The sequence below is a fragment of the Herpailurus yagouaroundi genome, unplaced genomic scaffold (genome assembly GCF_014898765.1).
Source record: "Herpailurus yagouaroundi ecotype Mexico unplaced genomic scaffold, PumYag 203, whole genome shotgun sequence".
NCBI classification, from domain to species: Eukaryota; Metazoa; Chordata; class Mammalia; order Carnivora; family Felidae; genus Herpailurus; species Herpailurus yagouaroundi.
This window is the reverse complement of record NW_024412434.1, coordinates 18155621-18171754: the sequence shown is the minus strand read 5'-3', so window position 1 is coordinate 18171754 and position 16134 is coordinate 18155621. Positions and strand designations below refer to the sequence as shown.

At 38.2% G+C, this 16134-nt stretch overlaps 1 protein-coding gene across 1 annotated transcript in view; it reads right to left on the bottom strand.

The window, feature by feature from the left end:
- Nucleotides 1-16134, bottom strand: part of ST8SIA6 (ST8 alpha-N-acetyl-neuraminide alpha-2,8-sialyltransferase 6) — an 89774-nt gene that overhangs the window by 42344 nt on the left and 31296 nt on the right. Inside the window, exon 5 of the mRNA XM_040450952.1 lies at nt 1517-1603. Coding sequence (XP_040306886.1) covers nt 1517-1603 — 87 coding nt within the window. The remainder of the gene's footprint in view (nt 1-1516; nt 1604-16134) is intronic.

Sequence of the window (16134 nt, the reverse complement as noted above, 5' to 3'; positions counted from 1 at the left end):
CACACACACACACACACACACACACACACACACACACACACACACACTCTCCCTCTCTCAAAAATAAATAAAAATTAAAAAAAAAAACCAAACAAACAAAAAAAACAAAAAACCCAACTTTTAAATAAAAGAGAATCTCCAGGGAAAATAATCTCTTTAAGAAGGTCTTCAAAAGACTCAAGGCTACAAGTCTGAAAATATGAACAGGTGAAGATAAAAATATATTTCTGGATTGTAACATGACAAAATAACTTGGCACCAAAGAAAACCTGTGTTGCATGCACAGCAAAGAATCAGAATGCGGGCAAAGAAGGGCAGAGCAAGGAGGACCAGGCCAGCCCAGAGACAACTGGCCGGGGTGGGCCGTATGACTGGGAGTAAAGGGTCCCATGTAAGGATCATGTGCCCCCAGCAGCACAGTGGTTTGACCCCATTTATTTCTGTGTTAAGTGGCTCCAAGTTATCCATGGGCAGGAGAGCTCTATAATCACCCACCGATAACCTGGTCTTGTCAGTTTGAGTTCCTCTCTTGGTTATTAGCTGGAGCAACTCACACTCCTCAATGTTGCTCGTGTTAAAAAGCTAACAAGGATGGGGCGCCTGGGTGGCTCAGTCAGTTGGGTGTCTGACTTCGGCTCAGGTCATAATCTCACAGTTCATGAGTTCAAACCCCGCTTCAGGTTCTATGCTGACAGCTCGGAGCGTGGAGCCTGCTTCGGATTCTGTGTGTGTCTCTCTCTGACCCACCCCTGCTTGCTCTCTGTCTCTCAAAACTGAATAAATATTAAATTAAAAAAAAAAAAGCTAACAAGGAAACTGGAGGAGAAAACACAGAAAGGAGTGCAGTTTTTGTTCTGAAGCAATGGCACCTTGGAAGACATTTTCCCTCTACGTTTTCTTTTTTCTTTCTTTCTTTTTTTTAACGTTTATTTATTTTTGAGACAGGGAGAGACAGAGCATGAACGGGGGAGGGTCAGAGAGAGAGGGAGACACAGAATCTGAAACAGGCTCCAGCTTCTGAGCTGTCAGCACCGAGCCTGATGTGGGGCTTGAACTCACGGACCGTGAGATCATGACCTGAGCTGAAGTCGGATGCTTAACCGACTGAGCCACCCAGGCGCCCCCCCGCCCACGTTTTCCAAACATTCACTAATGCTATCCTGTTATATATGTGGTTATATGAATCAGATACACAAAATAAATACATACCAACGCAAATGCTCTAAAAAAGAAGCCATGTCTTCTAAAATATCATAAAGAGTCCAACAAAATTTTCTTTCTGAATTCAGGATTTTTGTGATTAATTAATTCCAATAAAAGAATTAAAATTTCTAAATAGGGAGACCGGGGCAGAGTGCCACGTGCCTCGGGGCGGGGTGGGGGGTCTTAGAATTAAATCAATCTGGTGGTCAGCTGGCCCTTTCTACTCTTCTTTCTAACAACACGTTATTTCCCTCACAAAGCAAATATACAAGACATTTTTTAATCTCATAATATTGATGAAGAAACGTCTTACCTAAAATTCTCGTATTCTTCTTCTTGTCGTCTCCACGGGCAGCTCTGTATATTTCTGATAATCGGAAGATAGTCACTCTCTAAACACCTAAAAGTCAAAATGGTGAAATTAGAAAACAGAGATCTCACATATTGCTAAACAAATGTATTAAGTGTCCCAAAGGACATTATTACAATCTACTCACTTTAGCTCTCTAAATATTTTCTGAAATAAAGTAATGTAGAAATAACTAAATATCATACACATTTCCAAAAACCTAGGAAATTGGAAATTTGGAAAGAATTATTATGTTGATGTAGGAATGTGTAATTTGCATGTAAGTCTAAAATTACAAATAAACCATGACTGCACCCCAACTCACACTCATATTTTATAGCCATTTCATTTTGCTGTAACTCACTGACAAGTATATCTTATAGATGTTTCCCATAAATACATGGTTTATCCTTTTTTTATACTCTAAGTTGACTGATATACCTTGGGATATATAGACAAAATTTTCTTAAAATAATTATCTTAAATTTTAACTTTGAATAGTAAAAAAACAGATGAAACTAAGTTAAGAGAGATGTATATTAGCATAAAATATCTATAGGCTCAGCGGTACAGTTTTGCAGGATTCCAGTCCCCAGTAAATCTCCCTCTATCCAAAATTCCATTATTAAGTATTAATTCCTTTAATCCTAGAATAGCCTATTTAGTCTTTAAGGGTTATCATTTAAAATGCAAGTACCCCTTTGAGTGAAAAAAAAAAAAAAACCCTTAAAGTTCTTTCAATGAATATCTTAGTCATTATTTCCCTGCTACTTGAGATCAAGGCTCTGGAGTAAAGAGATAGAGTATGTGTGATAGGTGGGTGGAGAATGGACAGGGCTATGGAAAATCCTGTCAGAAATCACTCCCCCATCCCCATCCAGCAAAATGCAGACCCCCTAAAGCTTAGCTCTGAAAGAGGTATTTGTTACAGGTGGAGAAGGTCATCAACCTTCTGACAACTCCTCTCCCCTTGAACGTTACCTATGTTATGGGTATCTCTCTCTTTAAAATAAATCAAAAATAGGGGCACCTGGGTGGCTCAGTCAGTTGAGCGTCCGGCTTCGGCTCAGGTCATGATATCGCAGTCTGTGAGTTCGAGTCCCACGTCGGGATCTGTGCTGACAGCTCAGAGCCTGGAGCCTGCTTAGGATTCTGTGTCCCCCTCTCTCTCTGCCCCTCCCCCACTCATGCTCTGTCTCTCTCTGTCTCAGAAATAAACATTAAGAAAAATTTTTAAAAAATCAAAAATATTTTCCCTTGACTGCCATTGGCCCAGCTAAGAAAATCTGAAAATCTTGAAACACTGTTACATACTAAAGGAGAAGCAAACCAACAAGCTACCACAGGAGAAGTTAAAAATAGTTTTACTTGCATAGAGGTTTCCAACTGTAACAGATTTTTTTTAATGTTTTTTATTCATTTTTGAGACAGGGAGAGACAGATCATGAGCAGGGGAGGGGCAGAGAGAGAGATAGGAGACACAGAGTCCAAAGCAGGCTCCAGGCTCTGAGCTGTCAGCACAGAGCCCGATGTGGGACCCGAACCCACAAACCGTGAGATCATGACCTGAGCCGAAGTCGGACGCTCAACCAACTGAGCCACCCAGGCACCCCTAACCTTAACAGATTTATCTCACTCCCATGGGTCCTAAGATGTTTCCTAGTACACCAGTGGCTTGAGAGATCTATACACTCTAGCCCCAAAGCTTTGTCTAAATGTGACACTTCCTAGGCTGGAGTGAATATTACCTGTCTCCACATGACAGAAGACATCCAGAGTTTCTATAAGACAGTGTTAAGCTGAGAGAGAGAGAGAGAGAGAGAGAGAGAGAGAGAGAAAGAAAGAAAAGAGAAGAGAGAAAGAAAAGAAAGAAAGAGAGAAAGAGAAAAGGAAAGGAAAGGAAAGGAAGGAAGGAAGGAAGGAAGGAAGGAAGGAAGGAAGGAAGACAGACACATTCAGTAGTCTACCCAAGGCTCTCTCAATTTCTGGCTCTTCAACAGAGACATGAGACTATAAGTATTCCCTCCTGTCCGGAGGGGCTTGTCTACCACCAAGGCATAGCTTTTAGTTATTCGAATATATTGAAAACAGGCCAGCGATCAGGGTCTATCAGGCAAAGTCATAAAAGAATTGCAGTCTCACAAAGCTCTATGAGAGAGAAAACAAAAAGGAAGGAGCCAAACACAATCTTCTAATTAAATCAGTGAGAATCGCAAGTGTATTTTAAGTCATCAAGATCACACATAACACAAAAAGTACACTAGGTATGAAATTACTATCCTGCCATAAAAACTAAATGCGTTAGAGTTTCAAGTTTTATTTAAATGCCATTTATTAGATGAAAAAAATTAAATTTCTCATGATGTATGGCAGATATAGTAAGATTAGTGAACCTGAAGACGGAGCCATAGAAACTACTGAAAATGAAATATAATAGGAAATAAAAGATTGAAAAAGTTACAGAGAATCATTCAGCGGTGAGACAACTTTGAGTTGGTCTAATGTATGGGAAATTATGATCTTAGAGAGAAACGGGGTGCCTGGGTTGCTCAGTCGGTGGGGCGTCTGACTTTGGCTCAGGTCACGATCTCATAGTTGGTGGGTTCAAGTCTCATGTTGGGCTCTGCGCTGACAGCTCAGAGCCTGGAACCTGCTTCAGATTCTGTGTCTCCCTCTCTCTCTGCCCCTCCCCCGCTCATGCTCTGTCTCTCTCTGTCTTTCAGAAATAAATAAAAATGTTTAAAAGAATTTTAAAAAGAGAGAGAAAAGACCAGTAACTTTTTGAAAAAATTACGGTGGCAAATTTTTCAAATGGGAACTATAAACTCATAGATCCAAGAAGCTCAGAAAACTGAAAGCACAAGAAATGTAAAATAATAATAATAATAATAATAATAATAAGACCACAATAATAAAATTTCTTTAAAGCGGTGATAAAGAAAAAAAAATCTTGAAAGTAGTTAGAGAAAAGAAACACATGTATAGAAACAAAATAAGATTACAATAGACTTGTCAGAAACAATGCAAATCAGAAGGCATGGAACAGTATCATTAAACTGAAGAACATGATTTAGGGTGACTCTCAACCTAGAATTCTATAGTCAGCAAATATTTCAAAAAATGAGGGCAAATATAGGGTCTTTCTCAGACATTCAAAGTCTGAAGGACTTTATACCAGCAAACCCCCAGGAATTCTAGGGTCCTTCAGGTGGAAGGAAAAGGAAACCAGAGTCAATCTGGATTGGTACAAAGTGACAAAGAGCGCTAGGAATGGTAAATACGTAAATATATACAAAAAACTTTCTCTTATTTTTCTAGGCCTCTTTAATAAATAATTGACTGTTTAAAGTCAATATAATAATAATTTACAGGGGAGTTCATAACATAGGGAGAAATCAACGCCTGACGACAGAGGCCAGAAAGGGGGTTGACATAAATCACTTGAAAGGAGACTGTGATGAGAAAAAGATGTACACAGTTGACCTTTAAACAACCTGTGTGCAGTTGAAAATCCACATAGGACGTTTGACTCTGCAAACATTTAACAACCAATAGTCTGCTGTTGATCAGGACTAACATAAACAGCCAAATTAACACATATATTTTGTATGTTAATTTGTATGTATTATCAATTACTTACAATAAGGTAAGCTAGAGACCAACAGCTAATATCATCCTCAATGAGGATAAACAGAGCTGTACCCCTAAGGTCAGGAACATGAGAGGGATGTCCCCTCTCACCACAGTTGTTCAATAAAGTACTGGGAAGTCCTAGCCTCAGCAATCAGACAACAAAAACAAATAAAAGGTATCCAAATTGGCAAAGAAGAAGTCACACTATCACTCTTCACAGACGACATGATACTCTGTGGAAAACCTAAAAGACTCCACCAAAAAACTGCTAGAACTGATACATGAATTTAGTAACATCACAGTATATAAAAATCAACGTACAGAAATCAGTTGCATTTGTATACATTGATTGAAATGAGCAGAAAGGGTAATCAAGGAATCGATCCCATTGACAACTGCACTGAAAATCATTCAACAGCTAGGAATAAACCTAACCAAAGAGGTGAAAGATCTGGACCCTAAAAACTATAGAAAGCTTATGAAAGAATTGAAGAAGACACAAAGAAATGGAAAAACATTCCAGGCTCGTGGATAGAAAGAACAAACATTGTTACAATGTCGATATTACCCAAAGCAATCCACACATTCAATGCATTCCCTATCAAAATAATACCAGCATTCCTCACAGAGCTAGAACAAACAATTCTAAAATTTGTATGGAACCAGAAAAAACCCTGAACTGCCAAAGCCCTACTAAGAAAGAATACCAAGGCCAGAGACATCACAATTCTAGACTTCAAGCTGTATTACAAAGCTGTAATCATCAAGACAGTATGGTATCGGCACAAAAACAGACACATTGATCAGTGGAATGGAATACAGAACCCAGAAATGGACCCACAAATGTATGGCCAACGAATCTTCAACAAAGCAGGAAAAAATATCCAATGGAAAAAAGACAGTCTCTTCAGCAAGTGGTGCTGGGAAAACTGGACAGTGACATGCAGAAGAATGAACTTGGGCCACTTTCTTACAGCATATACAGAATTAAACTCAAAATGGATGAAAGACCAAAACCCAAGGCAGGAAGCCATCAAAATTCTAGAGGAGAAAACAGGCAACACCTCTTTGACCTCAACCACAGCAACTTCTTATTTGACATGTCTCAGGAGGTGAGGGAAACAGAAGCAAAAGTGAACTATTGGGACCTCATAAAGGTAAAGGCTTTTGCACAGCAAAGGAAACAATCTGCAAAACTAAAAGGCAGTCTATGGAATGGGAGAAGATATTTGCAAATGACATATCAGATAAAGGGTTAGTATCCAAAATCTATAAAGAAATTATCAAACTCAACACCCAAAAAACAAATAATCCAGTGAAAAAATGGGCAGAAGACATGAATAGACAGACACTTTTTCAAGAGAGACATCCAAAGGGCCAACAGGCACATGAAAATATGCTCAACATCACTTGTCATCAAGGAAATACAAATTAAAAACCATGATGAAATACCACCTCACACCTGTCAGAATGGCAAACAGTAACAACTCAGGAAGCAACAGACGTTGGCAAGAATGTGGAGAAAGGGAATGCGCTGTTGGAGGGAATGCAAACTGGTACAGCCACTCTGGAGAACAATATGGAAGTTACTCAAAAAATTAAAAATAGACCCAGCAATTGTACTACTAGTTATACAAATGATACAAAAATGCTGATTGGAAGGGGCACATGCACCCCAATGTTTACAGCACCACTATCAACAACCATATTCCAAATTATGGAAAGAGCCCAAATGCCCATCGACTGATGAATGGATAAAGAAGATGTGGTATGTTTACACACACACACACACACACACACACACACACACACACAATGGAATATTATTCAGTGATCAAAAAGAATGAAATCTTGCCGTTTGCAACAACGTGGATGGAACTAGAGTGGATTATGCTAAGTGAAATAAGCCAGTCAGAGAAAGGCAAGTACCATATGACCTCACTCATATGCGGAATGTATGAAACAAAACAGATGAACATAGCGGAAAGGAATGAGAACAAGATAAAAATGAGAGGCAGGCAAACTGTGAGAGACTCTTAAATACAGAGAACAAACTGAGGGTTGCAGGAAGGGTGTCGGGGGGCGGGGGATGGGCTACATGGATGATGGGCATTAAGGAGGACACTTGTTGGGATGAGCACTGGGTGTTATATGTAATGATGAATCACTAAATTCTACTCCTGAAACCATTATGATACTATATGTTAACTACCTTGGATTTAAGTAAAATTTTCAAAAAATATTAAAAAAAATAAAAAATATTTAAAAAACTAAGAAAGAAAGAAGCAGGAACCAATCACATATTATTTACAAAATAATCATTTCATATACGTAAACAAATTAAAAGTAAAAAGGTAAGAAAAAATATAACAGTAGTACTAATTTAAACAAAGCTGGAGTGGGTATATTCATATCAGACAAAGTCGTTTCCTGAGCAAGACACACATCCATGAAAGAAACAAGATAAGAGCAGGAACTGATAAAAGAGAAAGAATGAAATCAAAAGCTGTTTCGTTTCAAGAATAAAATTGACAAACGCACTGTCGCATCGCTCAGGTAAAAAAGATACAAATCACCACCATGAGACCAATGGCAGAGGCTGCAGGACTGACAGTCCTACAGACATAAAAGCAGAATAACAACTTTATGCCAAAAAATTTGACAACTTAGATACAATGGACATATTTGTTGAAAGACACAAACTACAAAGGCTCTCTCAAGAAGAAAGAGAGGTCAGAATCAGAGGGAGATATGAGTAACCACAGGAAAATGTTCAGAGAGAGGCAACGTTGCCAGCTTTGAAGGTGGAGTTAAAATATAGAAGAGATCTGGTTTAAGACGGTGACGTAGAAAGATCCTGAACTCACCTCCTCCCACAGACGCAGAGTCTACAGCTATATATACAACCGTTTCCTCTCATAAAAACAAAACAAAACCAAAAAACCCTAAAAAACTAAACGCTAGCTGAGCAACAGCTACACATTGAGCCGAGGAGAGGGAAACCACATCAAGGTAGGTAGGAAAGGCTGGGACACAGCATTACCATGAACCCCACCACTGCCAGTGCAGTGACCCACAGCTAGGAGGGAACTCAAAACCCAGAGCTTCTCCCTGAGGAGTGAAGGGTTTGAATCCCACAGCGTGCATTCAATTTTCAAGACATACAGTTGACAGATGAGCCCCCAAACATCTCACTTGGAAATACAGTGAGTGAGGCTCACGTCCCAAGACCCACAAAATTGAAGCATTCTGAGAACCTTCTAACAAGTGCTTGTGTCCTTGGACTCCGTCTGCCACCGCCCCAGGACCCAGCGCCATGGCAGCTAACTGCCCCGGACTTGAAGTGAAGGAGTCTCACCTGTTCTATGAAAGCACTGGGCTATGGGGGCGGGCATCTACTTTAACACTCATATCTAGGAGCCTCAAGGACCATTCTCTAGGGATGGAGACTGACGGATGCCACCTTCATGCTCCCCTTGCTGTCTCTAGAACAGCAGAATATCCCAGGAGCTTCCACACATCCGGTGCCCTGATTTCTGCAGCTGCCACCTTCACTGCCTGCCTCGAGAGGCCAGGGGAACTTGCAATCCTGGTTCCACGGGACTGCAATAATCAGTGTCAGCCAGAAAGGAGCTCATACCCTTCCTCGTCTGGCACCCTGGTTTTGGGGATTGCTGTTAGGGGATATGACCTGGCTCTGGTGGCCAGTGGGGCCACTCATGGATCCCACAGGACTGTAACCAACAGAGAAAGAATTCCTAAACACTGACCATCCTCAGGACACAGCAAGAGGCAACAGGCCCGGGAATTTGGTCTTTAGTGAAGGAGGCCTGCTGACTAATCATCGCGACTGTGCCCTGAGAGGCAGGCTTCCAACTGAACATACACCCGGGGGCTGACTATAATCCTTTCCAGAGTCCTTGAGGGCAGGTGCTGTCCTCACACTCATCTTTTGCTGTGCTCCAGAGGGCCAACGTCTTCTGGAGAGGGGCATTCCATGTCTGGCACCCTGGTTATTTTGTCTGACGCTCCAGCATTCGTGGCTGCCACCCGGGTGACACTTTGTGGTCACCTGGATCTGGTGAATGGAGGGGCTTTGCCTTTCTGGGTCCCATGGGACTGTAGCAGTCAGTATGATAGTTCTTGGGAGGCTACCGTTCTTCTTTCTGTAAAGGAGGCTTCTTTGCTCATCTTGGAGCTATGGTCTGAGGGGCAGGCTTCAGGTTTGGCACACATTGATGGCCTACGGAGTTGCTTTCAAAGAATGCAGGCTGTGGATGTCATCTTGGCCGTCTCTCTCTGTCTTGCTCTAGCTTGCCAGTTATCACCCAGAGAAGAGGTTTACATTCATCGGGGACTTTGATTTTTGCTATTGCCATCACCTCCAGATCACCTGATTCTGGTGGATGCAGGGCTTAGGCTTACAGTCCCATAGGACTGTATATGCTGGCATACTTTAAAAAGCTGATGTCTGAGGGTCTGGCTTCCAGTGAGAACCTGGTGCTGAGATCTTCCCCTCTGGGGCACTGGCAAGTACTAGGACACACTTAACTACTGGAAGCACTCAAAAATACAATAGTATGCTTGGACAAGCACAAAGGTTTCAGATATAACCAAGAGCTGGGGCATGATTGAGTCACAAAGCTCATATCCTGCACAAGGCCACTTCTTTAAGATTAGTGAGGTTATTTTTTTTCATCTACTACTATAGAAATCAACACAGAGAGTTAAGTAAAACTAAGAAAGAGAGGAATGTGTTCCACATGAAAAAACAACAAAGCATCAGGAAAAACCCTCAATGAAATGGAGGTAAATAATTTACCTGACAAAGAGTTGAAAGTAATGGTCATAAAGACGTCCACAGAACTGGGGAGATAAATGGATAAACATAGCAAGGACTTCGAAAAATAGAGAAAATACAAGAAAGTACTAAACAGAAGTCACAGAGCTGTAGATAATAACTGAACTGAAAAATATACTGGAAAGGTTCCACAACAGACTAGATGAAGCAGAAGAAAGGATCATTCAACTCAAAGACAAGGCAGTGGAACTCACCCAATCAGAGTAGCAAAAAGAATAAAGAATAAAAAGAAAGTGAAGATAGTTTAAGGGGCCTATGGAAAACATCAAATGGCCTACCACTCATATCATTCAGCTCCCAGAAGGAGAGGAGAGAAAGGGGCAGAAATATTATTTGAAAAGATAATGGCTGAAAACTTCCCTAACCTGGGGAATGAAACAGACTTACAGATCCAAGATTCCTGGAGAGTTCCAAGTAAGAGGAACTCACAGAACCCCAAATCAAGACATACTATAATTACAATGTCAAAGTTATAGACAAGGAGAGAATATTAAAATCCAGACAAGAACAACTTTTTGTTGGGAAAACAAACTTTTTATGTGGGAACCCACATAAGACTGTAAGAAGATTTTTCAGCAGGAACTTTATAGGCCAGAATGAAGTGGCATGACACATTCAAAGTGCTGAAAGAAACAGAACTTCCAACCAAGAATGCTCTACCCAGCAAAATTATCATTCAGACTTGAAAAAGAGAGAGTTCTAAAGAAAAACAAAAGCTAAAGGAGTTCATCACCATTAAACCAGCCTTAAAAGAAATGTTAAAAGGACCAAGCATTGAAAAAAAGGAGCATGAACTAGTAACAAAAACAAATAAAGAAGAATATATCATACACTGAGAAGGTCAATACATAGTAAAGGTAGTAGATTAATCACTTATTAAGCTAACACAAAGGCTAAAAGACAGAAGTAAAAATCACTATGAATACAATAATTAAAGGATATACAATAGAAAAGGATATAAAATGTGACATCAAAAAACAAAACATGGAGCGGGAGAGTAACAATATTGAGCTTTACAATGTAATAAAACTTAAGCTGTTATCAACTTAAAATAGACTATTATAGATATAAGTTTTGATATGTAAGCCTCATGGTAACCGTAAAGCAAAAACCTACAGTAAATACACAAAATATAAACAAAAAGGAATCTAAGCATACCACCAAAGAAAGTCATCAAACCACAAGGGCAGACAGCAAGAGAAGAAAGAAGAACCAGACAGAAACTTTAAAAACAGCCAGAAAACAATGAACAAAATGGCAGTAAGTACATATGTTCAAATAAATACTTTAAATGTAAATGGACTAAATTCTCCAATTAAAAGACATGGAGGGGCTGAAAGGTAGCAAAAACAAGACCTACCTATATCCTGCCTACAAGAGACTCACTTTAGATGTAAGGAATCACACAGTCTGAAAGTGAAAGGAATGAAAAAGATATTCCATGCAAATGTAAACCAAAAGAAGCCTGGTATAGCTATGCTTGTATCAGACAAGGTGGACTTTAAAACCAAGACTGTAATAACAGCCAAAGAAGAGCATCACATAATGATAAAGGGTGAATCCAAAAGAAGACAAAACATTTCTAAATATTTACGTAGCCAACACAGAAGCACCTAAACATATAAAGCAAATATTAACACACCTAAAGGGAGAAATAAGCAGCAAACAGTAAGAGTATGGGACTTTAATAACATTCTTAGATCAATGAATAGATCAATCAGATAGAAAATCATTAAGGAAACATCAGCACTGAATAACACATTAGACCAGATAGTCCTAACAGATACCTACAGAACATTCCATCCAAAAGCAGAAGAATATACATTCTGCTCAGGTACATATAGAACATTTTCCAAAATTTATAATGTTAGGACAAAAACAAGTCTTAATAAGTTTAAGAGAAATGATCATATCAAGCATCTCCTCCAACCACAATGGTATAAAACTTGATATTAATTGCATGAGGAGAACTGGAAAATTCACAAATATGTGAAGATTAAACAATATGCTACTGAACAGCCAAATGGGTCAGAGAAGAAATCAAAATTGATATAAAAAAGATCTTGATACAAATGAAAATGGAAATGTAATATACAAAAACTTATGGGACAAAGCAAAAGCAATTCTAAGAGAGAAGTTCAGAGCAATAATGCCTACATTAAGAAGAAAGAAAAGTCTCAAAAAACAACCTAACTTTATACCTCAAGACACTAGAAAAAGAAGAAAAAAACTAGGCATAAAGTCAATAGAATAAAGGAAAAAACAAAGATCAGAGCAAAAATAAATAAAATAGAGATTAAAAATAAAAAAGGACAATAGGATAATCAATGAAACTAAGAGTTGGTTCTTTGGAAAGATAACAAAATTGACACATTCAGCTAGAATTACCAAGAAAAAAGAGACTCAAATAAGTAAAATCAGAAATTAAAGAGAGGCAGAGGCACCTGGGTGACTCAGTCAGTTAAATGTCCAATTCTTGATTTCAGCTCACGTCATGATCTTATGGTTCGTGAGACTGGGCCCCATAACGAGCTGCAGGCTGACAGCACACAGCCCGCCTGGGATTCTCTCCCTCCCTCTCTGCCCCTGCCCTGCTTGTGTACATGCTCTCTCTCTCAAAATAAATAGGGGCGCCTGGGTGGCTCAGTCGGTTAAGCGTCCGATTTCACCTCAGGTCATGATCTCACGGTCCGTGAGTTCGAGCCCCACGTCGGGCTCTGTGCTGACCGCTCAGAGCCTGGAGCTTCTGTGTCTCCCTCTCTCTGACACTCCCCCGTTCATGCTCTGTCTCTCTCTGTCTCAAAAATAAATAAACGTTACAAAAATTTTTTTAAATAAAAAAAATAAATAAACTTAAAAAAAAAAAACAAATGAAAGATGTGATAATTGATACCAGAGACCAACTGGGTCATAAGACATTATTACTATTACACACCAAAAAGTTGGAAAACCTTTAAAAAGTGCTTAAGTTCCTAGAAACATAAAACCTACCAAGACTAAATCATGAAGAAACAGAAAAAGTGATTAGACCAATTAAGAGTAAGGAGAATGAATGAGTAAATCAAAAACTTCCCCACAAACAAAGTGCTAGACCATGGCTTCTTTGGTGAATTCCACCAAGCATTCCAAAAAAAAAAAAAAAAAAAATCTTCTCAAACTCTTCCAAAAAGCAGACAAGTATTGCACTCTGCCAAACTCATTTAACAAGGCCAGCATTAACCTGATACCAAAACCAGGTAAGAACATAACAAAAATAAAAGAAAAACAAAATTACAGCCAGATATCCCTGATGAACGGATGTAATACTCCTCAACAGAAACGTATTAGCAAACTAAATTCAACAATATATTGAAAGGATCACACACCAATACCAAGTGGGATTTATTCCAGGAATGCAAGCAATGGTTTTTTTTAGGTAAGAGAAAGAAATAAAAGACTTTCAATTAGAAAGAAAGAAGTAAAACTGTCACTATTTGTAGATGAAAAATTATACATAGCAAATCTTAAAAAACTCCACCAACAAACTTAGAATTTATAAGCAAATTGAGTCAAGTTGCAGGATACAAAATTAATACTCAAAATTCTGTTGTGTGTTTTATGCACTAACAATGAACTATCAGAAAGAGAAATTAGGAAAACAATCTCACTTACAATTCCATCGAAAAGAATAAACTACTTAGAAATACATTTACCCAAGGAAGTAAAAGACCTGTATGTTGAAAACTATAAAATTATCAATGAAAGAAATTAAAGAAGACACAAATAAATGGAAAGGTATTCCTCACTCATGAATTGGAAAAATGTTGTTAAAATATCCATGCTACCCAACACAATCTACAGATACAATGCAATTCCTATCACAATTTTTCACAGAAATACAACAAGGAATCCTACAATTGGTATAGAACCATAGAATACCCCGAATATCCAAAGCTATCTTAAGAAAGAAGAAAACGCTCCCTCATTTTGAACTGTATTACAAAGCTATCGCAACTAAAACAGGATGGCAAATAGATGGGTGGAACAGAATAGAGAGCCCAGAAAAAAATCTACACATAGATGGTCAATTAATTTATGACAAAGCAGCCAAGAATATATCATGGGGAAAGAGGGCAGTATCTTCAACAATGTTGGAACAATCAGACAAGCACATATGAAATTGAACCACTACCTTACATCGCTCACAAAAACTTACTCAGAATGGATTAAAGATTTGAATGTAAGGCACAAAAGCATAAAACTTCTAGAAGAAAACACAGACCATAAGCTACTTGACATGAGTTTTGACAATAATTTTTTCAATCTGATACCAAAAGCAAAACTAAGTAAGTGGGACTATATCAAACTCAAAAACTCCACATAGCAAAGGAAAGCATCAATAAAACAAAAAGGCAGTCCACTGAATGGGAGAAAATGTTTGCAAATCATATATCTGATAAAGAGCTGATATTTAAAATCTATAGAGAACTCATACAACTCAATACTAAAAAAACAATCTTATTTAATAATGGGCAGAGGATCTGAATAAACATTTTCCAAGAAGATATACAAAGGGTCAACTGGCACATGAAAAGATGCTTTATGTCATTAATCATTAAAGAAATGTAAATCAAAGCCAAAATGAGATGCCATCTCATACCTATTAGAATGTCTATTATAAGAAAAAAAGCTAGAAATAACAAGTGTTGGTGAGGATGTAGAGAAAAGAAAACCCTTGTGCACTGTGGGTATAAATGTAATTTTGTGCAGCCACTCTAAAAAATAGTATTGAGGTTCCTCAAACAATTAAAATAGGACTACTATACGATGCAGCAATTCTACTTTTGGGTATTTATCCAATGAAAATGTAAACAAGAAACTCAAATAGATATATGTATCTCCATGTTCACTGCAGCATTATTTACAATAGCCAAAATAGGGAAATAATCTAAGTGTACATCAATAGATGAATGGGTAAAGAAAGTATGGTATATACACATTATTTAGCCATTAAAAAAATATATGTAATCTTCAGCACCTGGATGACCTGTCAGTTAAGCATCCAACTCTTGATATCACCTCAGGTCATGATCTCATGGTTCATGACACTGAGCCCTAGGTCGGGTCTGTCCTGACAGCATGGAGACTGCTTGGGATTCTTTCCCTCTCTCTCCTTTCCTCCCCTGCTCACACACTCTGTCTCTCAAAAATAAATAAGTAAACTTAAAATATAGATAGATGATAGATAGATAAAAATCTTGCATTTGCAACAACATGGACGGACCTCAAGGGCATTAGGCTAAGTGAAACAAGTCAGAGAAAGGGAAACACAGTACTATTTCTCTTATCTGTGAGGTCTAAAAAATAAAAATTAAAAATACCAAGCTCACAGGGATAGAACAGATTAGTGCTTGCCAGAGGCAGAGGGTAGGGGTTAGGGTAGGAAAAATGGGTAAACTGGTTGTTTCGTTTTTGTTTTTCAGTTTAAATAAATTGAATTTAAAAATATAAGAGGTTATACATAAGTTTATTACTTGATCATTTTATCAATACAATACTAAGGGATTAAGACACTAGGGCAAGAAAAATTTGATGAGTGTAAAAAAAAAAGAAAAAAAAAGATGTGAACAGTCCTACAGCTATTAATAAAATTAAAATTATAATTAAAATCCATCCCAGCTGAATGTGTCCTTAAAAAACCCCTCCAGGCCCAGATAGCTTCACTGGAGAACTTTATCAAACATTTCAGGAATATTAATACCAATTCTACATAAATGCTTCTATAAAATTGAAGCAGAGGGACACTTCCCAACTCATTGTATAAAGTTACCCTGATAAAGAAAACAGAAAATGACACTAAAAGAAAAAAAATGTACAGACCAACATATTTTATAAATGCAGATGCAAAAATCCTCAACAAAACACATTGGCAAATTGAATCTAACAATATGTATAAAGTATAAAGCACTATGGCCAATGGGGTGTATCTCAGGAATGGAATGTTGAAAATCAATTAATGCAACTCACCATACCAATAGAATAAAAAGGAAAAGAACAAATAATAATTTATGTACATTTAAAAAAAGCATTTCACCTAAGTCAACATTCA